This window comes from Stegostoma tigrinum, chromosome 9, assembly GCF_030684315.1.
Source record: "Stegostoma tigrinum isolate sSteTig4 chromosome 9, sSteTig4.hap1, whole genome shotgun sequence".
Taxonomy (NCBI): domain Eukaryota; kingdom Metazoa; phylum Chordata; class Chondrichthyes; order Orectolobiformes; family Stegostomatidae; genus Stegostoma; species Stegostoma tigrinum.
The window spans coordinates 89449067-89474269 of NC_081362.1; the positions used below are offsets into that span (position 1 = coordinate 89449067).

Sequence of the window (25203 nt, forward strand, 5' to 3'; positions counted from 1 at the left end):
AAGAAACTACCTCTGACATCTGTCCTATATCTTTCACCCCTCATGCTCGCCGTCACCATCCTAGGAAAAAGGCTCTCCCTATCCACCCTATCTAACCCTCTGATTATTTTATATGTTTCAGTTAAGTCACCTCTCAACCTTCTACTATCGAATGAAAGCAGCCTCAAGTCCCTCAGCCGTTCCTCGTAACACCTTCCCTCCATACCAGGCAACATCCTAGTAAATCTCCTCTGCACCCTTTCCAAAGCTTCCACATCCTTCTTATAATGCGGTGACCAGAACTGTACACAATACGCCAAGTGCAGCCGCACCAGAGTTTTGTACAGCTTCACTGTAACCTCTTGGTTCCGGAACTCGATCCCTCTATTAATAAAAGTTAAAACACTGTATGCCTTCTTAACAGCCCTGTCAACCTGGGTGGCAACTTTCAAGGATCTGTGTACATGGACACCGAGATCTCTCTGCTCATCTACACTACTAAGAATCTTACCATTAGCCCTGTACTTTGCCTTCTGGTTACTCCTACCAAAATGCATCACCTCACACTTGTCTGCATTAAACTCCATTTGCCACCTCTCAGCCCAGCTCTGCAGCTTATCTGTGTCTCTCTGCAACCTACAGCATCCTTCGTCACTATCCACAACTCCACCGACCTTAGTGTCGTCTGCAAATTTACTAACCCATCCTTCTACGCCCTCATCCAGGTCATTTATAAAAATGACAAACAGCAGTGGACCCAACACCGACCCTTGCGGTACACCACTAGTAACTGGTCTCCAGGACGACGTTACTAGTCTTTGTGTTACTAGTCTTTCTTTTATCACTATTGTAACTTGTCTGAAAATGTGTTAGGGAGCCTTACTAGCTAATATGAACATTGTATTCAATGAATTATTGACATGCTAAAACTGGGCCAATGTCTCATCCAAGAGAGGATGACAAAGAAACAAGAATCAAAACATTAGTGAAACTTAAGGCAAACGACAGCACTGTTAATGTGTAACTTTTGAGATAATTTAAATCAAATCATGTCATGGTTTATAATTTAAGCCAGCTTCTGGTTTAATGTTCTTCTGCTGTCCAAATTCCAAGAATTGACAACGACACAACATATTTAGTTTCAAGGATCTGATAACAATTCTTGCTCAAAAGTATTAATGCTACAAGTCTTAGATGCTAGCAACATAGTCACCCTGTTTGTCCAGAAGCACAGAACAGCAACATTTGTTGGGAGGGAAAAGCTTAAGTCGGCAAGTAAAAGAAATGAAAAACGTGACAGAGAAAGGATGAATCCTTCAAATCTGGAAAACATCACATTGCACATTACTGACTTGCGTTTTCTTGAAGACCTGATTAAATGAAGTTGATGTTTCAGGTTGGGACCCTTCCCAAAAAGTCAACTTTCCTGCTCCTCTGATGCTGCCTGGTCTGCTGTGTTCCTCCAGCTCCACGCTGTCTTGTCTACCGAGTTGTCTCTGACTCAGGCATCTGCAGTTTCTTCTACTTCTGATTAAATGAAGTTTTGTTTTCTTGTATTAAGCACTTGCTCAATACTGACATTCAAGGAACTACAAGTGAACGCAGGTCTCATTTGGACAGAAAAAAAAATCTTAAAAAGGGTTCTAAAGCACTGATACTTACTGACTCAAAATATTTCATTACTGCTAATGTTCCAAGATGGTTCAAAGTTAGAAGATTTGATATTTCATAATTTCAAGAATATATTGCAACTCACAATGTATTACTTGATACCAAACGTATAGTCTCATTCATGATCACAAGGTCTAACGTCTGTAGAAAGCTAATGATATCAAGTTTAGAGGCCCATAGCTATAGATGTTTCAACAAATTTAGTGCATTGTGATACCTATTTATAAACTGAAGAATGGACACTACAATAACTTGTAACCAAGAGACCAACAAATCTACGGTGACAAAACATATGTTGACAGAAATACTGATGTAGACTTCACAGCCAAAGGGCATACAAACACAGAACCTACAACATGGAGACCAGAACATTCAACCCAGCTATTCTATGTCAGTACTCACCTTCATTGTAGACAAACAGTCCTTGTCACCTGCCTTGTGCCGAAACTGCTTTTCATCCATTCATTGTCCCATCTAACCTTTAATATTAACAATTTTTGTCTCAAACAAGTCAACGCCAAGATCGCAAGTTAAATAAAAGTTCTTCTGGGTCCTTTCTCCATCTCTTGCATTTAATTCTATTTTGTGGCTGCTTGTTGCAGGATGCTCCATTACCAGCAACAATTTATTTGCATCTACGCTGCACCAACATTCCTCATTTTTAAACAGCAATACTCATACTGTATGCAATCTGAAGCTTAAAGAAAGTGTTTTTCCACATTATACATTCTTCATGGTTTTCATTCAAGAACATTCTTAGGATCACCAGTCGGAACGATGCAGAACACCACATGGCAAATCAGCATACTGACAGCAGAAGTAGTTAACCAAACGTAACAGCTCGATCTTGGATTGGGGCGAGGTTCAGGTGGACACGGTGATAAAATTAATATTTTGTAGATTGAGATGGCAAGGTTAATGTTGATCACCACAGAAAGTAGAGCTGCTTACTAAATCTGCCTTTTCATAGTTTGTTAAGTTATTTAAAGCCACTGTGAAATAATCATATTTTCCAAGGTTTTAGAGTCGATCTGTAGCTTGAGTTGTGGGTGTTGAGGTGGGTTGGCTCGCTGAGCTGGTTTGTTGTTTTGCAAATGTTTCATAACATCCTCAGTGCAGCCTCCAATGAAGCAGCATGTTTTCCCACCTGGTTTTTAAACTCCGGGGTCCATTGAGATGGATTCCTCACTTCCGGTTTCCCTTCATAGTAGAAAGTATACGGGGTCGAGTTCCATGTGTTTATTAACAGCATGCTTCGTGGAGTGCCATGCTTCCACAAGTTCGTGTGCTTGTCTCTGCGTAGCCTGCCCCAGGATTTTGGTGTTGTCCCAGTCGAAGTCATGGTTCTCCTTGTCCATGTGGATTGAGATGAGTGACTATTGGTCATGTCTCACACAAAGACACAACCAATGCTCACTCATCTCAATCCACATGGACAAGGAGAACCATGACTTCGACTGGGACAACACCAAAATCCTGGGGCAGGCTAGGTAGAGACAAGCACGCAAATTCCTGGGAGCATGGCACTCCATGAAGCATGCTGTTAATAAGCACATTGAACTCGACCCCGTATACTTTCTACTATGAAGGGAAACCGGAAGTGAGGAATCCATCTCAATGGACCCCGGAGTTTAAAAACCAGGCGGGAAAACATGCCGCTTCATTGGAGGCTGCACTGCAGATGTTACCAAACATGGTAACGAAACGTCTGCAAAACAACAAGTCAGCTCGGCGAGCCAACCAACCTCAATATCATATTTTCCATTTTAGAACAGTGGAAACACTTGAAGAATACAGGACGGGCTGCAAAGCAGTCTGATACATCATGAGGTCAAGTGAAGTGCGAGAGATTATATATTTTCTGAGTGGATCTTGTTTTTGTTTCAAGCTGGGTCTGGAATGGAAAGGGTCAAAAATCAGACTTGCAATTCTATCAGAAGCAACTATAACAGTTTTGGTCAAATATGCACACGACAATGGCCAAAAGCAGATTTTAAAAATAAAAATTCTATTCGTTAGAAATCTGAATTGAAATAGAAATGCTGTGCATATTCAGATCAGGAAGCACTTATGCAGATAGTTTATAACTTCTGATACAAGGTTATTAATCTGAAATGTTAACTCTTGGTCGCTTCACAAATGTTGCCTGAGAATCTCCAAATACGTCTGCTTTTATATCAGAACAGAAGCCTGCATTGACAAACTTTGGAAAGTTGAACTATTGTATCTAAAAATCAGTTTGCTCAAAATGAAAATGAGATACAAGAGGATTGAAAATGATCACATTAACAAACAAAACCAAAACCTGAACAGCTGGAAGTGAATTTTTGGACAAAGAACCAACAGAAGCAGAGAGCTACTGACTGGAAAACTCCTGTCCCACTGAACTTACCTCCACCTATCTCGACTCCATTTTCTTCCCCTTGGTCCAGGAACTCCCTGCCTACGTCCGTGACACCACCCACACCCTCCAAAACTTCCAATTTCCTGGACCCCAACACCTCATCTTTACCATGGAGGTCCAGTCCCTATACATCAGCATTCCCCATGCAGATGGCCCAAAGGCCCTGCGCTTCCTCCTGTCCCTCAGGCCCGACCAGTCCTCCTCCACTGACACCTGCATCTGCTTAGCTGAACTCGTCCTCACCCTCAACGTGGCTCAATGGTTAGCAGCACAGCCTCACAGCGCCAGGGACCCGGGTTCAATTCCAGCCTTGGGCGACTGTCTGTGTGGAGTTTGCACGTTCTCCCCGTGCCTGCATGGGTTTCCTCCCACAGTCTAAAGATGTGCAGGCTAGGTGGATTGGCCGTGCTAAATTGCCCATAGTGTTCAGGGGTGTGTGGGATGCTTCAAGGGGCGGTGTGGACTTGTTGGGCCGATGGGCCCGTTTCCACACTGTAGGGAATTTAATCTAATCAACAACTTCTCTTTCAATTCCTCCCACTTTCTACAAAGAGGGTGGCCATGGGTATCCGCATGGGTCCAAGCTATGCCTGCCTTTTTGTAGGTTACGTGGAACAATCCCTCTTCCGTACCTACACTGGCCCTGAACACCACCTCTTCCTCCATTACACTGATGACTGCATTGGCGCCGCCTGATGCTCCCACGAGGAGCTCAAACAGTTCATACACTTCACCAACACCTTCCAGCCCAACCTTAACTTCACCTGGACAATCTCAGATACCTGTCTCCCCTTCCTGGACCACGCTTTTTCCATCTTTGGTAACCACCTAAAAACCGATATCCAATTCAAGCACATCGAATCCCACAGCTAACTAGAATACATGTCCTCCCATCCACTTTCCTGCAAAAAAAATTCCATCCGCCATTCCCAATTCCTTCACCTTCGCCGCATCTGCTCCCAGGATGAGGCATTCCACTCCCGAACATCTCAGATGTCCTTGTTTTTAAAGGACCACAATATCCCCCCCCTCCAGTAGTCGAGAACGCCCTCGACTGTGTCTCCAGCATTTCCCACAACTCATCCCTCACATCCCCTCCCCGCAATAACAAGCAAAACAAAATCCCCTTTGTCTTCGCGTAACACCCCACCAACCTCCGGATCCAATGCACCCATCCTCCGACACTTCCGCCATCTGCAATCTGACCCCAAAGACATTTTTTCCGACTGACCCTTATCCGCTTTTCGGAGGGACCACTCTCTCTGCCACTCCCGTATCCCCTCCAACCCCACCTCACCCAGCACTTTTCACTGCAACCGCAGGAAGTGCTACATTTGCCCCTTCACCTCCCCCCTCACCCCCATCCCAGGCTCCAAGAAGGCTTACACATCAAGCAGATGTTCACGTGCCCATCTGCTAATGTGGTATACTGTATCCGCTGTTCCCATCGTGGCCTTCCCTACATCAGGGAAACCAAGTGGAGGCTTGGGGACCACCTTGTGGAATACCTACGCTCGGTTCATGCTAAACAACTGCACCTCCCCGTCGTGAACTATTTTAATTCCCCCTCCCATTCCTCAGACGACATATCCATCTTGGGTCTCCTGCAGTGCCACAACGATGCCACTCGGAGGTTGCAGGAACTGCAACTCATATTCCGCTTGGGAACCCTGCAGCCCAATGGTATCAATGTGGACTTCACAAGCTTCAAAATCTCCCCTCCCCCTACCGTTTCGCAAAACCAGCCTAGCTCATCCCCGCCCCCCAAACCTGTTTTTCATCCCACCTATCGCCTTCTCCTTACCTCAAGCCCCACTCCCATCTTCAACTTACTAGCCTCATCCCGCCCCCTTAACCTGACCATCCTCCCTGGACTGACCTATCCCCACACTAACTCCCCACCTACACTCACCTTTATTGGCTCCATCCCCGCCTCTTTGACCTGTCTGTCTCCTCTCCACCTATCCGCTCCTCTATCTTCTATCCGCCTCCCACCTCTCCCTATTTATTTCAGAACCCCCTTCCCCTCCCCCATTTCTGAAGGAGAGTCTAAGCCCAAAACATCAACTTTCCTGCTCCTCTGATGCTGTTTGGCCAGCTGTGTTCATCCAACTCTACACCTTGTTATCTTAGTGTACTTTTCCACTGTGTGAACTCTGACAGGAATTATAAAGTCTGCAGTTCTATTGTGCACAATTTTAATAGCTGGACAACTATTTCACTGATCCATTAAAATCCATCATTTCACCCATCTTACAAATGTTCTCTGCAGCAATTTATACAAAATTTGACTGACAAAAGTTGGATACTATTTCTGACTTGCACAGTGTTCTTGCATTTCTCATAACCAGCTTTGAATCCAACCAATATTTTGTCTGCCATAAGGGTCATAAAGTACAAATTTATGACAAAATGCATTTCATGATATTGCACAAGCAGGCAACATTGTTCAGAAAGAAGGAAGATGGTGTCTCTATTGTGTACTGAAATATAAATAACTACAAACTGTGGGAATATTTATGCCCAATTGTACAGCATTTTCTCCAACAAGTGATAGGATGTGTCGTGCTAACCCACTGTAACCACGATGCTTCAAATTAACATGAAAGATTTATATGGTCTTTTCTTGTAATACTTTACTCAACAGGAGGTCAGTGGAGTGATTCTGGCTGCCAACTTTGAAACAGAGGCAAGATGGCTTCTTGATTTCACCCTAATGAATTAGCATTGTATTAGCAGCATGAACAGTGTGTTGTGAGAGTGACAATTAACTGTTGCAGCAACTTGCAAACCCTTTTCTTGTCAAACTATTATCCAATTCAGGACCAGTAACTGGCACAGAAACCTAAGAAAATAGAGAGTGGCAAACATATTCAGTAAGTGCACTTATGTTTAAACTAACATTTGCCTTTAACAGATCTGGAATGCATAGAATTAACAATAAAAAGCTGATCTTTGAAACAGATTAATTCTTTAAAAAAAGTGAACTTGTATTTATATAGCATTGTTCATATTCTTGAAACATTCCAAATGTGATTCACAGCTCATGAAGGCTAAAAGGCCTGTTCCTGTACAGTACTGTTCTATGTTCTATGAGCTGGTTTGGAAGTCAATTGCTTTGTGATTAGGCAAACATTATGCAAGACAAGGTCCCATAGATAGAAATTACATCGATAACCAGGTAACTTTTTGCAGTTGACAGAGGGATAAATATTGGCCACTTCACTGGTGAAGTCCTGTTCTGCCCTGGAGAGGATTATCATGGGATTACACATCCTGCTACACTAGCAGCCAGGTACAATATTTATGCCCAACTGTACAGCACTTTCTCCACACTGAAACACCAACCCAGGCTATGTGACCAATTCCTTAGACTGAGGTTTGTAGCCACAATGTCAATGTTCAAGAAGTGTGAGCTATCACTAAGTTCAGCCAACACAGTGTATCAAAGTGCAAGTTAATTTTTTAAAAAAAGGTCTCAATCAACTGGTTGGACAACTGTTGAACAGAAAGTATTGTCTCTCTGCACCAACTGGATTAGAAATTCAACTTGCCAATCACATCAATTTGTCTAAGGTAACAAAGTGTGGAGCTGATGAACACAGCAGGCCAAGCAGCATTTTAGGAGCACAAAAGCTGACGTTTTGGACCTAGACTCTTCATCAGCATCTGCACTTCCCATTATCTCTCACATCAACTTGTCTGCTTCAATTAATGTACCTCACAGCAAGGTACTTTTTAAAAGAATAAATGGTTAAGTTGTCTTGAGGAATGGCAACTGAAAATTCAACTGAAAAATGACCAGTCAACAGTGTCAACCAATAATCTTGCATCATGGCAAATGTTCACTTCTCGGAAGACATTTCCACTCTGCCTGCTGGTAGCTGTGGTACAATGGCAAGCTGACTAAAAGAGAACAAAATCAACACAAAAATACTTTGAAACTTGATATTTTTGTAACTTCAAAGATTTGGCTTTTTAGAACCTGAAACGGCCACTAGTTAAAAAATGGAGTATTGCTAACATATTACTAAATGGAGATGTGATCCAAAATTGAATTGTTAGCATATGTTGGAATGGATTCCTCCATACAACTTTTTTTCTTTTCATTATTTGTTTCATGACACTTCAATAACACATCAGTGCTTTGCAAACTATCTTCGACTGTGACTTCATTTTGAGGCTTGAAAATTACAAGCTCTCAGTAAGGAGAATAGCCAGAGTCTTTTTCAGTTTGGAAGTATAGCTATTTTGATGTAATCAGAAACATACATTGGCTATTGCTACTTCAGAGTTCACAATGTTAACTGGAGGATGCACCCTGCCAACCCCAACTTGACTCATGGTGCGAGTGCTTGTTCTGAATCAAAGAACTACAAGTCTACTGTGATCTTTTATTCTATGTATGAACAATTGGGCAAAAGGCAACTTTCACCGAGAACACATTTTGCTGTAGAATGTTAACTCTTGACAAAAAAAAACTGTCACTTGCCAGAATCTGTCGGAGCATCTGCATGAAGAGGTCAGAGCTTAGTCAGGTATCATTTTACGGAACTCAACTCATTTTACAATACAAGGGTTACAAACTCCATATAAAGCCAACATTGCTTTTCGTACTGTAAACACATGCACTCATGCAAGAGCTAAGACTGCTAAGCATTCCCAACATAAATTGCTTACACTAACATATTTTAAAAGCTAAAAGACAAACATAACAATACACAGTCACATCACAGGAGCCGAGAAGTATCTCACCATTAGCAAATATCCTATGAAAGACTGTTCGCAACAGAGCGGCCGTAAGCGGGAAATAAAACAAGAAATTGATGAGTGATGAAAGAGCGAGCATTCGCAAATACAAACAGCTGGGTTAGAACCACCAAAAGCTTCAAAACAAGACACTGCCTATACTGTAGCTAAACGGAAAAAATGGTGGCGGTGGGGTGTGGTCAGAAGGCCATGGGGTGGGGTGGGGAAGACAGTAGAAGTAAAAGACATGAAGGGGATGGGTAAAGGAAAATAAAAGGAATGGAGGATAGGGGATGAAGGAGTCTTTTGAATACATGAAAATACACTGGTGCAATGCTCTTGTTTAACTCACTTTTTGTTAACTTATAGTTTCTCTAATGTGAGCGAAACAAAAGTTTACATACTGTACACAGCAATTCAGCCCTCGTCGTGAAGAGGAAATCACTTACCATAATAATCTGGTCAAATGGAGATTTTCTACAGTTTCTTTTAGTCTACCACGAAGATAGCCTTCATTTGTTAATTTTAGACAGAACGAAGAAAAGAGGGAGTTGGTGGGCAGTCATGGATAATTTATTTATGCATTTTGGAAATTAATTGCACTCTACAGTAAAGATGTATAGTTTGCTAACAGTAGAAAAATCTCCAGATTTCCAATCTGAAAAATTCCTATGTCAATGTGCACGTACAGTCCAAAAATTTTACTGAACTCCTCGTGCTAAAAAGTGATAGGCACTTCACGTAGGAGAGTGAGCCACTGCTACATCTCCCTCTTACCTATACTTTGAATGCCTCTTTCGAGACAGCAAGGATATTTCAGAGAGAGCTAAGTGGATATCAACATTTTTGAAACATGCCAGTCTTGCACACAAAAACCGAATAATTGCAGCTGTTGCATGACACACCCCTCAGATTGTCATCACTCATGAATGGAGACCCTAAATTGCCCTTAAAGCAGGCTGACTATGAGTAATGAAACTAACACTTAAGAGTTGGCATCAGGAATGATGAACAATTGAGAGTGCCATCAAGTGAAGTCCAATTTGCCAGTCTCTCCAAAAATGCAAAATTTGTTTTTCAGATTTGCTCATGGGATGTGGCTATTGTTGGCTAGGGCAGTGTTTGTAGACCATCCCTAATTGCCCCTGAAATACTAACTACATAAGCTCATGGGGATTTTGCCAAGCAGTTTTTCGTTTAAAACAGAGGAATTGGAATTTACCATCAGGAAATGCAGTGTAGAAACACAATTGACTATTCATTTAAAAAGCAAAAGGTACAGGAACTTCATATTTATACTGAAATGTTCTTTACTAAGAACTGTTCATCTCTCCTAAAAATTGAATATTAGCTGAAGATGAAAACAACTTCAACTTCTTGGTTCCAAGGCACTAAAGGAGCCTTTAAAAACTAAGACTGCAGCTCCTTAACCTCAAGAACTTGCACAAGTCAACTTTAATGATCAATTAACTGGAAGATTTTATTCTCCAGCTCATGTATCGAAGCTCTCAAATCTGGACTCAAAACTGGGTACATCATTTAAAAAACACCAAGATGGAATACTGCTCCAGTGTCTTTCACACACAATAAAAACATGGGTAACTTGCAATCCAACAATAGTACAATTTGTCAAACAGCCAGCTATAATTAACTATCGACTTAAGCTGCATCACCTTGTAAATATGTGCTGGTTTACAGCATTGAAAAATTGCCACATTCTAGGAATAATGGGAATATTTGGCTATAATCACTATCAAAGTTGGAACAGGTTTTTCCCATCGCAGCCAAACAGTCAATTACAAAATTCTGCATACAACTTCTAAATCAAGAATCCAACAACAAACAGGCTTTAACAGCTCTTTAATAAAAGGATTTCAACTTTTAAACACAAGTCTTCAAAAATAGTATTTTGCAGCAAGACTATCAGAAACCAAAGCAATTCACTGTTCCTGCAGACTGGATTACTAACTCATTGAATCAGAACTAGAGCAAGAGAGGTTCTATTACTCCTATAGCCTTCTGGTTTGTCTTGTACTGAGTGAGAGACTCTTTAAAACATCCAGAGAATTGATTCATGAAAATGATTAAATCCTAGGTAGCCTTCATTCAGAGGGCTATCATTTAGTTAATAAAAGCCAGAGAGAGCCAGCCGGCTACTAGCAGACGGTCAAATGAAACGAAAACATTAATTCAGTCTCCTTTACGCGTTTTTATTTTAAGTAAACTTCAAACAAAAGAAGTGTGCAGAATCAAATGCAAACAATATACTGAATGGATTCCAAATTACATTTTGGCAATACAAAGGACTCTAACCTGTCGTTATTTAGATCTGTGCTTAATAAACTAGCAAGAATTTCCACGAAAGAGATGGAAACTCTGTTGCCAGAAAGGTAACTTCTTTTGTGAATATTCATGAAATAGCACAACAAAGTAAAAAAATACACATTTATAGATACTAATCTGTTATGTTGATAGATGGTCTTCTATTGAAGATGGGCAGTATCACAAAAGGGGGATGATTCAATTAACCTATTTATTCAATCATTTTGGACCACAAGGAAAACTCTGACTCATTTAGTCAGAATGAAATAAGACTACAGCCACAACAGAAGCAGAAGCATTTCTCCATAAATTTGCATATATTTTGCTGATGTAAGGAATTACTTCAAACAGCAAATTGTTCTACTGTGGATTTGACTAGATATGGAAAAAAAAATCAATAATTACTTAATCCTTGTAAAGTTATGACTTGAAGAGAAAAATAGAATGTTAATACGCACAACTATGCCAAGTGGTCCAAGGTAGCACTATCATTCAACATGGTCATGGCTGATCTGCTGGTGTTTCAAGTTCAACATTACCATCTACTCCTAATAAACTTTGATTCCCTTGGCTCATGGGAGTCTACCTCCACCTTAAAAATATTCAACACCACTCTGGGGCACAGGCTTCCAAAATAGTTAGCTTTGCCCTGAATGATTTAAAAGTTCCATTGTTGTTGAAACTGTACTCATCCAGCCAGGTGAGTAATAGTCCATTAATCATGCCTCATAGATGGTGGACAGGCTTGACAGAAACTGAAAATAAGCAACCCATGACCACGTTTCCCAGCCTCTAGCTACACTATTAATTTCAAAACCAAGTACTGGGGATGCTGGTGATCAAATGAAAACTAAAAGTGCTCAACAAACTGGTCTGGGAGCATCTGTGGAGAGCAATAAAGTTGATATGGCGTCCAATACGACTTCTTTGGAATTGAAGAAAACTGGAAATTTGTTTATTTTTCAATTCTGTTGACAAAAGGGGAGGGATAAATAGTAAAGGTGTCCAAAGCAAAAGGCAAACAGAGTTCTAATGGTGCTAAAGGAAATACAGATACATTCATGCTGAATGAACACTGTCTTGTATCCTGATTCCACCAATTCCCTGTTTCACTTTTGCCCTTACCATTTATTCCATTTGCTCTCCTCCCCCTTTCTCAACATTTTAAAAACCATCATTTTCCATACATAGGTTTTTTGAAAGCTGCGTCACATGTAGGCAGGGTGGTTAAGAGGCGTTTAGTGCGCTTGCCTTCACTGCTCAGACCATTGACTGTTAGAGTTGGAACATCATGTTGAGGTTGTATAGGAAGATGGCGAGGCCACTTTTGGACTACCCTGTATAGTTCTGGTCACCCTACTATAAGAAAGGCATTGTAAATCGAAGAGAGACCAGAAAAAGATGAACCAGTATATCGCCAGGACTGAAGGATTTGGAGTTAACATGAGAGGCTTATTTTCACTGCAGAGGAGGAAATTGAGGGCTGACCTTATAGAGGTTCATAAAATCATGAGGGTTATAGATAAAGTGAATAGCCTAAGTCTTTTCCCTAGGGTTCAGGTCATTCAAACTGGAGGGCATTTTTTAAGGTGAGAGGAACAAGTTTGAAAAGGGACTTGTGGAGAAATTTTTTTCCACAGAAGGTGGCTCAGATGTGAAATGAACTGCCAGAGGAAATGGTAAATGCAGATAATATTATGTTTGAAAGATACTTGGACAGGCGCATTAACATGACAGGTTTACAAGGGAGATGAGCCAATTGCAGGCAAGTAGGACTAGTTTAGTTTGGGAAACTTGGTCGGAACGGATGAACTGGACCGAAGGGTCTATTTCCATGCTGTATGGCTCTGTGATATGGTCTTCAACCAATAGACATCATAGCCTAATCAACCAATAACTTCAGTTTTACTGGGGGCCGTGATGCTTGGCTCAGTCAAACAAAGTCACTTCTCACCTTACCTCTGGAATTCAGCTCTAAAAAGAGGAGAAAAAGCCACACAAGAAAATTAGAAATAGGGAAAGGGACTGGCCATTCAGCCTCTCAAGCCTCACTCTCATTCAACAGAATCAAGGCTGACCCTATAGTTCATTTCCCTGTGTTTACCCCACAACCTTTGAAACAGCTGTGGTAAGGAGTTCCAAAGACTCAATGTTCAGAAGAAATTCGTCCTCATTTCAGTCTTAGACTAAATTTAAGGCGCCAATTTGAATCTCTGACCTCTGGACCTAGACTTGCCCGAGAGGAGAAACATTCCCTCAGCACTTATCCTGTCAAACCCCATAAGAATCCCATATGTTTCACTGAAATCACCTCTCATTCTTTTAAACTCCAGTGCATATAGCGTCCCAATACATTTTAACCTTAGCTCATAAGACAATCCCTCCAGATCCTGGATCATTGAGAGCTTTCTCTGTTGTGCCTCCAATGAAAGAAGATCTTTCCTAAATTAGGGGGACCAAAACTGCTCAAAATACACCACACGAGGTCTCACCCACACCTTGTGCAGATGTAGTAAGGCTTCTTTACTCTTGTGCTCCTTGAAATAAAGGACCAACATTCCATCAGCCTTCCTAATTAACCTCTGCACCTGTGTGATATCTTAGTGTTTTGTCAGCAAGTACCTCCTGGGGTCAATGTTGCAGCAGTTATTCACCATTGAAATAACACCTATTATGATCAAACAAGCCTGTTGCTCCCTGCACAATTGATGTTAATCTTACTTCACCACTCAAATCTCAATTCCAGAAATTTGGCAAATACTCAAATTATTTGTGCAACTCAATGTTACGATCCAGTTTAATTTATTCTGTCTTCCAGCCTGCTATTGAAAATAAGGCACAGATTAAATATACCAAAAAAATGTGACAGAGAATAAAAATGCAAGGTAAATAAATGCTATAGCTAGTTTTATGCAAGTGAGAAAACTTTAACAAAAAGCTACTGAGCAAGCAAGAATACAAAGCTAAATGCTGTCAAAGCTTAACAGGTTCCATGTAAACGTAGCAAGACGATGACTGCCTACTGGTTAGTCGGGTCCTTTACAAACTCTCTTGTTTACAGATGAAGAAAAAGAATTGACTTCAATAATAACCTAGAGTTTTAAAGTATCTAGCTTAATGATGGCCATGTGACATTATAACCAAACTGATGCAGTACACACCACAGTAACTCAGTTATGAAACTTCCCGAGACAACTGCTACTATAAAAAGAAAGTCAGAAGTCACAGGACATCAGGTTACAGTCCAACAGATTTATTTTAAAAAATCACAGCTTTCAAAGTACTGTTCATCAGGTGAAGTCTGACAATTCACCTGACGAAGGAGCAGCACTCAGAAAGCTTGTGATTTCAAATAAACCAGTTGGACTCTCACCTGGTTTTGAGAGACTTCTGAATCATTCTGGATTAGATCATAGATTCTCTACAGTATGGAAGCAGGCCCTTTGGCCCAACAAGTCCACACTAACCATCAGATCATCCCACCCAGGCCCATCCCTGGAAATGCCAGCAGTACTATGGGAAAACTTGCTAGTGACACACGAAGGTCAGATGGAAAGCAAATCAGAATCTGTAGAATGGCTATAGATTGGTAAAGTGGTAAAAATTTGGCAGATGAAAATAACATGAGAAAATGTGAGCTTGATCACTTTGGTAGAAATGATAAAAGAACAAATTACTTTTAAAATGGAGGAGCACTGTAAAACACTGCATAAATGTGTCAGATTTTGCAAATGAATCGCAAAATTCAAGATGGAGGTACTAGTCATAATTACGAAGGCAAATAAAATGTCAGGTTTTATTGTAGAAGGCATGGAGAATAAAAGTAGGGAAATTTTGCTGCAAGTGTATAGGGCATTGGTGAAACTGCCATTAATAGTACAACATAACACTTTTTTTTGATTTAATAAAAGAACGTACGTGCATTTGAGGAAATTCACACAAGGCTCAGTGATTTGATTCCTAGACTGAAGGGCTGAAGAACTCAGAAGGAAAGATTGAGCACACCGGGCTTACACTCGGTGGAGTTTAGAAGGATATGACGTAATATTATTGAAACAAAAGATGTGACAGGGAGATACCAAGAGTAAGTCTCCTTATGACAGCAATCTAAAACTGGTAGGCAGCATTTAGAACTTAGAGATCTCCCATTTCATAGAGAAATGAGGAAGAATTTCTTCTCTTCAGGGTCATAATCTTTGGGATTCTCTACCCCACAGGACAGTTCAGGCTGAGATATTCAAAGCGGAGATCAACAGATTCTTCTCTGCAAGGACTTTATGGAATATGGTGGTGGAGGGTCAAGATTAAATCAGCCTTGATTTTACTGAAAGACATTACAGCTGAAGGGGCCTACTGCTGCTGGTTCTTATTTTCATACGGTACAAAACTGATTTTCCAATCAAAGACCCTGAACAATCATCAGAATGAACAGATTCAAAAGCAATAGGGCACCTGCAAATTTCGCCAGTGGCATTTGCTATGAAGACTTGTTAAGGAAAAAAATGGCTCCGAAAGGTTATGCACAGTGAACTTGTTTGAACATACAATTCTCACCTCCAGCCTCTTATTTCATTGATGCTATACAAACTCACTCCTACAGTCTTTTTGTGATGAAGGGTCTAGGCCCAAAACATCAGCTTCTGTGCTCTTGAGATGCTGCTTGGCCTGCTGTGTTCATCCAGCTCCACACTTGGTTATCACTCCTACAGTCTGTTCATTTTAACAGACAAACATAGCTCTACTACTGCTATTCACATCAACGCTGTACTTACTATCACTTCCATAGAATTCTATACTTGTTCAATGCCAATATTTCCTACAATTTAAGGCATTTCATTGAATCTTCTGTTTATCAAACTATTATTTCTCGACTTAACTAATACAGTTATAAATGTTACAATAATGCAACAACGAAACAGATGTGAGAAAACCACCTCACATATTGAGGCCAACATTCTGATTAGACTAAAGTCTGATGACAACGTGCACCCATGAACTAAGGAAACAATGAAGATTCTTTAATATACATTGTTATATCAACACATATATGCATGCACCACACGAAAACTTAAAAAAAAACTGAATCCACAGTCATGTTTCTACTGCTCCTTTGAAAGGCAAGTGATCTGGTAATTCAAAGGATAATGTCCAAGAATGACCATGGTTATATTTGGATGATGAAGATGGTGCAAAAGGTGCAACAAAAACTACATTTAAAAGGCTTCACACATTCAAGTTTGTAACCTAGAAAAAGATGGTTAATGTTTAGTTATTGTTTGAAACAATTTTATCTTCTTGGAGGTACACAATGATGAAATTATACTGGGATTCAAAAGGAACAGTCAACAAAAATTTCAGTCTCTTTCCAACAATAACCATGCAGACTTGCTTTGGGGTGCAGGCAGTGTAAAAAAAATCATCTTATTAACAAGATCAATATGGGTTCATGAAAGAGAAATCACAACTGACAAACCTGCTGAGCTTTTTATTTGAGTGTATAACTAGCAAAACAGAAAAGGAAAACGAGTGGATGTAGTTTATTTCTTTTTTAGAAAGCTTTCAATAATATACCACACGAGATTAATAACTAATATTTTAGCACACAAGGCAAGGGTAATATACCTAGAGGAAATAAAAATTGATTTGAGGGCAGAAAACAGGCTGCAAGTAGCGGGTTACCTTAAGAATCAATTTTAGGTCCCACCTGTCCATAATGGACATCAATGGTTGGGACGTGTTTACCAAACACAAAAGACCTCCAAGTCTGCTAATGGCACAACACGAGATTGGAAAGAAAATTATGAGGAGGATGCAAAGTAGCTTCAGGGGGTTGAGACGAGGTGATTTGACAAGAAGATAACACATGGAATATATCATGGAAAAATGTAAAGTTATGCACAGTTCAAAAATGAAATGGAATTTCTTAAATGATGAAAAATTAGGAAGTGTTGATACCCCTGATAAACTTTACGTGCAGCAAGCAATTAGGGAGCCAAATTTATTGCTAGTCATTACCATGACTGGCTTGGAGTGTAGGAATAATGTTTTGCTGCAAACGTATAAAGCTTTTGAGAGACTGCACCTGAAGTACTGCCTATAGTTTGTCTCCTTCGTCAAGAAAGAATATTTTTGCCACACAGAGTGTCACAATGGCTCAGCAACATGACAGGATTGTCCTTGAGAGACAGAGAAGACTAGGGCTACATTCTCAAGAATTTATAAGAATTAGCCATGATCTTAGTGAAGCATACCCAACTTCTTACAGGCCTCAAGGGGTAGGTACAAGAAGGATGTCTCCCATGACTGAAATGCCTGGAATCAGAGGACATTGTCAAAAGAAGGGGTGGACCAATTAGGACTGAGGTAAAGTGCTCTTTCCTCACTCAGAGGGTGGTGACCTTCAAATCCTGTCACCAACAGGGGTGCGGCAATGCAAATCAGCAAAATTGAGACAATTTGACAGATTTCCCAATATAAAAATGATATTGAGGGATATTATGCTAAAATGGCATGAAAAAATAACAGCTGTGAGCTATCTGAATGGTCTACTCCTATTCCTAGTTCCTGTGTCATGCAATAAGCCTCTGGATGCATCAACTACAGCAATTTACATGTCTGCTGAATACAGAAGTCAAGACTTGGTGAAGACCAGCAATAGATGATCTTTTAGTAACAAAAGCACTTGCTCATGTAGGTATCTCTGCTTGCTAAGTGTAACAGTAACAGATCCTAGAGATGCTCAAGTAGTTGCTTTCTGTTCAACAAATAAGCAGTTATTTAAGCACTTGATTATATTTTTAATCCTCAACGAATGGAATTTTTTGGAGCAAAAACAAGGTAAACGGTCTTAGGTTGCCATCTGACCATTCCTAAATATTTAAATGGTTAACATTTAGACTCTATTTTACACAAGAAAGTGAAATTACAATGGGAAAAAAAGTTTGTAAAACTATGTATTACACAAAGAAGTACATGGCATTGAGCTTAGAGTCATACAGCACAGAAACAGACCCTGCAGTCCGAGCCGAACACTTCAGTCAACAAAACAAGCTACACAGATTGAAAGCCTACACTACAGTTACCGAGGAGAAAACATTGAGCAACTGGCCAAAGCTGCAGTTTAAAACATAAGCTGGGCCATAAAAATTGTTTGCATTACTAACTTTGAAGTCTAAAATGGAGAATATTGTTATGATTTTCCCTCAAGGCCTATGGCAATCTGAAGGAACATGCACAAATGCATAATTGAGCCATGCATAAAATACAATGCACCATTTTCACTCACTCCTATTATAATGATGTCCTGATTGAACTGTACATATAAAATATAGCAAAAAAAATCAGTAATTAACCTCACAAAGGTCATTTCAAAATTAACCCAAATTAGTCATACCATGAGTTTTGCTACAAGTACCCACTCTCCATTATAAACCAGTTCAGTTTTCCTTCTCTTCTGGTCTCTTCCAAGCACATGGCTTACCACCGTGTAAAGTGACATAAATTATGCAAAAAAATTTGAATTTCAGATAACTTTCAATCTTCATTTAAAACAACTGCTGTGCAAAAGTTAAGAAACAGACATTATTTTGAGAGACGTTCGGTAGAGGCAGGAAGAGGGGAAAAAAAAACTCGCATCAAGTTTTAAGTAACCAGAATAAAGCTCAAGAAAGAAACACAGATGCCTAAAATATATACTACAGCCTTGCAAGTAGATTCAAATTAGCATGTTCTCTGAGCAGATGAGGTACACACAGCCACACAGACCAAAGATCTTCAGTTCCACTCCAGGTTTGTGCTCAGTTAACTGAGCAAAGAAGGTAGCACAAAGTGTCATGATCAAGTTGAAGCAGGAATGAACACTTCATAATCTCCTCTCTTTGCTAAAGTGAAATAACCTACTGACATTGATTTGGCTCACACAAAATGGCCTCTGACAATATTCTCAAACTTTGAAGGCGCCCATGTAAATTTCTGGTATACAACATTGAAGTTAGAAGCAGCAAAAGTAGCCATCGGATTGTCCATCCTTTAAATAATGCTCAAAATATGAAGTGGCTAAGTACTATTACTTATTAGCGTACCTGTGACATGCTCATTCTTTTGCTGCACAATTGCAGTGTTCAGTGACACTCATGAAAAACAGCTTTGATAGCTGATAAACAATGCTGCAATGAAAAATTAAATTCAAATATACTGATCTGTAAACTTCAGTTTAAAAAAAAGCCAGATGGGCCAAATCAATTTCAGGTTGAGGTTGTGGACTTGCTTGTTGAGACGGTATGTTTGACTGCAGACATTTCGTCACCCTGCTAGGTAACAATGTTAGCGCGCTTCCAGTGAAGCGCTGGTGTTCTGTTCCACTTGTTATTTATGTGTCTCAGTTTGCTGGGATAGTTGGCATCATTTCAGGTTCTGTTTTTCAGTGGTTTGTACATTGGGTCCAGTCAATGTGTTTGTTGATGAAGTTCTGGTTGGAATACCAGGCCTCCAGGAATTCACTGGCATGTCTGTGTTTGGCTTGTGCTATTATGGATGTGTTGTCCTAGTCAAATTTGTGTACTTCTTTGTAAGAACTGGTCGTGTCTTTTGTGGCTAGTTGGTGTTTGTGTATCCTTATTGTCAGGTTTTCTTCTAAACTGGTCTACATAATGTTTCTTACAGTTCTAGCATGGTATTTTGCATATTACATTAAATTTTATTGGTTGTGGGCATGGGATACTTTACATTCATCAGTAGCTGTTGTGGGGTGGTTGTTGGTTTATGGGTACCCTGATATCTAGGGGCCTGAGTAGTCTCATGGTGATCTCTGATATGTCTCTGATGTATGGTAGGAAGACTGCATCTGGCCATGTTGTGTCTTTTTGCCATGGTCTGTCATAGAGGTGTTGGCGGATTGTACTGTTTGGGCATGCATTCCTTTTAAAAACTCCACATAATTGTTCCTGTTCTGCTTTGAGCAGTTCTGGGTTACTGCAGTGTGTTACGGCTCATTTGAATAATCAACAAGACAAACTACCAAATTTAAAAAAAAAACACATTTCTATGGGCTCCCTAAAGTACACAAGCCAGGGATCCCCCTCAGACCTACTGTCTTCTACCAGGTATGCCAACATATAGGCTAGCCAAAGAATTACACAGGAAATTGAAATATTTGGTATCCACTCTATCTACTCCTCCCAAGAATTCCTTATCATCAAGAAACCAGAATAGGACAAGATAATGATATCCTTCGATGTAACAGCACCATTTACAAAAAAGCACCATTTGTAAACATCAACTTAGTCAAAAAGACAATTGGCACACTGCTGGACAAATCAAGAAGGCAGACACCCCATGACACCAACAGCATGAACAAGGACAGTACCCTGAAACTCCCACAGTGCCTCACAACCCACTCCATCTTCAACGACCACATATTCAGTCAAATCAAAGGAACACCAATGGGATCCCTGATATCAGGAGTGATAGCAAAAGCAGTAATGCAAAGATTAGAATAGACAGTGCTCCCCACTATCTAACCAAACTCTGGGTCTGCTATGCAGATGACACTTTCGTGATTATCAAACAGAAACCTGCCTGACACAAACGACATTCTCACCAGAATAAAATTCACAAAAAGAGAGCAAGAACTGACTACCCTTCCTAGACATAATGGTGGCATACAAGAACAACAGGGAACTCCACACCAGTGCATGCAGAAAGATGACCCATACTTAAATAACACCAGCAACCACCCCAACACCAATAAACAGAGCTGCATCAGGAACATTACTCAATGTCACAACACACTAGAGCAACCCAGAACTGTGCAAGGCAAAACAGGAGCACTTATACAGACGTTTTAAAAGGACTGGATACCTAAAAAGCACAATCCGCCATTATGTCCAGGGCAGACCACAAGAAAACACAACACAGCCAGCCACACGAGTCACCTACCATACATCAGAATTCAAGACTACTCAGGCTCACAGGTATCAGGGTAGCCCGTAAACCGACAACAACCCTACGGCAGCTCCTGACGAACATAAAGGATCCCATACACAAAACAATAAAATTAAATGTAATGTAAAAAATACCATGCAAGGAAACATTACATAGGCCAAACTTGTAAACCTGACATTAAATGATATACAAACACCAACTAGCAACCAAAAGACACAACCAATTCTTACTGGTCTCAGTACACAATGGGTGAAGGAGGGCATGCATTCGACTGGGACAACGCATCCAAAAAAGCACAAGCCAAACAAAGAAATGACAGGGAATTCCTGGAGACCTGGCATTCCAGCCGGAACTCCATCAACAAACACATTGTTTTGTATATCAGGTCCAGTTCACTGAAACACAGAACTGGAAGTAACGCCAAATGCCCCAGCAAACTCAGGCATACAAATAACAAACAGGACAGAACATCAACACTTCACCGGAGGCACACTGATGGTGTTACCTAGCAGGGTGACAAAACATCTGCAATCAAACATACCGGCTTGGTGAGCAAGTCAACAACCTCATCCACAACCTAAGCTACACATCTTCTCAAAAACTTTCAATTTCAGGTTCTTAATAAACTTTTATTTTGCTACACATGCTCAACATATTTCAATAAGTTGATTTTTTTATACTTACCAGATCCAATTTTTATGAGACCATTATGCTGGATGAATATGGTGTCACAAGTCAGGTTTCCATGGATTATTGGAGGATCACAAGAGTGGAGGTAGCTGGTACATAAAACAGTATTCAATAAACTAAGCAAACTGGCAGTTACTTCAAACATGCAGAGAATTTTACTAAATTAAAGTTTTACTGAGCATTTCCCACAACTCATCCCCCACACTCCCTCCCCACAAAACAACGAAACCAGAATCCCCCTCGTCCTCGGGTACCACCCCACTAACCTCCGGATCCAACGCATCATCCTCCGACACCTCTGCCATCTGCAATCTGACCCCACCGAAGTTAATTGTCCCCTCCCCACCCTTACCTGCTTTCCGGAGGGACCACTCTATCACTCCCTTGTCCACGCCACACCTGGCACTTTTCCCTATAACCGCAGGAAGTGCTACACCTGCTCCTACACCTACCCCCTCACCCCCATCCCAAGACCCAAGATCTTCCAATCAAGCAGATGTTCACTGCACATCTGCTAATGTGGTATACTGTACCCGCTGTTCCTGTTGTGGCCTCCTCTACATTGGGAACACCAAGTGGAGGCTTGGGGACTGCTTTCTGGAACACCTACCTTCAGTGTGCACTAAACAACTGCACCGGCCCAGTCGCAAGCCATTGCAACTTCCCCTCCCATTCTGCAGACGACATGTCCATCCTGGGTCTCCTGCAGTGCCACAACAATGCCACCCGAAGTTGCAGGAACAGCAACTCATATTCCGCTTGGGAACCCTGCAGCCCACTGGTATCAATGTGGACTTCACAAGCTTCAAAATCCCCCCTCCCCCAACCACATCCCAGAACCAGCCCAGCTTGTCCCTGCCTCGTGAGCCTGTCCTTCTTCCACCTATACCATCCTCCCACCTCAAGCCCTACGCCCAACTCCGACTTACTAGCCTCATCCCGCCCCCTTGACCTGTCTGTCCTCCCCAGACTGACCTATCCCCTCCCTAACTCCCCACCTACACTCACCTTTACTGGCTCCATCCCCGCCTCTTTGATCTGTCTGTCTCCTCTCCAACTATCTTCTCCTTTACCATGTTCTATCCTCTCCCCCTCTCTCCCTATTATTTCAGAAACCCTCTCCATTTCTGAAGAAGACTCTAGTCCTGAAATGTCAACTTTCCTGCTCCACTGATGCTGCTTGGCCTGCTGTGTTTATCCAGCTCATTATCGCTGGTTATGATGTACATGTAAATACAATACTGATAAATTGCACAAAGATAAATAGAATGTAACACTGAAGGATTGCAAACATCAGTGGAACCATAGGCAAGCATGTAACAATGCCTTCATAAACTGAAAGACCAGGTAAAGAAAGAAAAAAAGTAACACCAGAAAGACCCATTTCAGGTTCTTGAATACCTACCTCAAGGCAGACAAAATCTGTGTGCACCATCTCTTCCAAGCCTAAACAGAAACAAAGAAATATTTTTCATACTATATTCGACTTGTGTATATAACTGTTTAAAGAATATGGTTTGTATTTACAGTCACTGCACTCCCACATCATGGAATTAATAATTCATTTTAACTCAGCTAAACTATTGGAAGTTAGCTCCAGATGCAGGCTGCTGACAGTCATGTTTACTCGCACACTGCAATGCTGATTTCATTGACAATTATTTTTGAAGAATTTGGTCACTCAATCAGCAAGAACTGTGTATTGTACCTTAGTTAGCCTCCAATTTCCTCTAACTTGTGTGACTGAAGGTTGTCTTGAACCTGATTATGAGCTTAACCTCACCCTATCTCAGTTCTTTTCCCAAAGAAGAGTTTAATTGCACTCAGTGTTAACTTTGTTTGTCCCTTCAGATATTGACAGACTTGTTAGGTTGGGCCAGCACCTTCCATTTTTATTTCAGATTGCTTCAGAGATCACTACTAACGTGAATAAGATAGAATTCCTTTAATAGTTTATTGTCAAGATGGTTGTTCCTTTGATTATTAGGAATTCTGTTTGGGCTCAAGGCCTGTGACCAAGAGTGCTCCACAGGACTGGTACTAGGTCCACTTTTGTCTATCATTTATATAACTGACTTGGATGAGAATTTAGGAGGCATGGTTAGTAAGTCTGCAGATGACTCCAAAATTGCTGGTATTGTGGATAGAGAAAAAGGTTATCTAAGATTACAAGGAGATATTGAACAACTGAGACAATGGGCTGAGGAGTGCCAGATGGAGTTTAATTTAGATAAATGTGAGGTATTGCATTTTGGGAAAACAAACAAGGCCAGGGATTTACCCAACTAATGGCAGGGCCCTGGAAAGTGTGTTGTAGAACTGAGAAACCAAGGGTTTCAGATACATAGATCTTTGAAATTTGTATCACAGATAAACAGGGGGGTTAAGAGGGTGTTTAGCATGCTTGCCTTCACTACTCAGACCTTTGACTATGGGCATCATCTTGTGGATGTTAGTGAGGCTTCTTCCGGACTACTGTGTACAGTTCTGGTTGCCCTGCTACAGGAAGGACATTATTAAATTGGAGAGGGTTCAGAAACGATTTACCAGGATGTTGCTTGGAATGGAAGATTCTAGTTATAAAGGTAGGCTGGGACTGCTTTCACTTGAGCATACGAAGTTGAGGGGTGACCTTGTAGAATCTCTTATAAAATCATGAGGGGCACAGATAAGGTGAATAGTAGGGGTCTGTTCCCTAAGGTGTCAGAGTTCAAAACGAGGGGGCAAACCTTTGAAGTTAGAGGAGAAAACTTCCAGAAGAATGTGAGCAGCTCCTTTTTTTCCTTAAAAGCACAGAATGGTTTGTATGTGGAATGAACTGCCAGAGGAAATGGTGGATGCAGGTACAGTCCCAACATTAAAAAGACATTTGGATAAGTATGTGAATAGGAAAGGTTTAGAGGGGTATGGGCCAAACACAGGCAAGGAGGGCTAGTTTGGTTCAGGAACCTGTTCAGCGTGGACTAGTTGGACCGAAGGATCTGTTTCCATGCCATATGACTGTAAAAGCTAACTTCACAATGTAGACAAATGACAGGATAATCATTTTGAAGAGAGATTATTTTATTGTGAATATTCCTTACATACTAGGACCAAAACCCAGCCTTAAATGACACATACACAGCTACTGGGGCCACGGCCTAGTGGTATTATCACCAGGCTATTAATCCATAGACACGGCCGATGTTCTGGGTACCCGATTTCAAATTCTGCCATGGCAAATGAAGAATCTGAATTCAATAAAAATCTGGGATTAAGAGTCTAATGATTACCGTGAAACTGTTGCTAATTGTCAACTGGCTCACTAATGTTCTTTAAGGAAGGAAATCTGCCATCCTTACCCAGCGTGGCCTACATGTGACTCCAGACCGACAGCAATGTGGCTGACTCTCAACTGGGTAATTAGGGACAGGCAATAAATACTGGCCTGGCCAGCAAAGCCTACA

At 40.9% G+C, this 25203-nt stretch overlaps 1 protein-coding gene across 2 annotated transcripts in view; it reads right to left on the reverse strand.

Moving 5' to 3' along the window:
- Window positions 1–25203, reverse strand: part of LOC125455198 (nuclear receptor-binding protein) — a 97937-nt gene that overhangs the window by 41218 nt on the left and 31516 nt on the right. Inside the window, exons 5-7 of one of the 2 annotated variants that reach the window (XM_059648740.1) lie at window positions 23163–23203; window positions 21752–21846; window positions 8810–8833 (exon numbers count right to left, since the gene is read on the reverse strand). In XM_059648740.1, coding sequence (XP_059504723.1) covers window positions 8810–8833; window positions 21752–21846; window positions 23163–23203 — 160 coding nt within the window. The remainder of the gene's footprint in view (window positions 1–8809; window positions 8834–21751; window positions 21847–23162; window positions 23204–25203) is intronic. The other variant, XM_059648741.1, reaches the window with a different exon arrangement.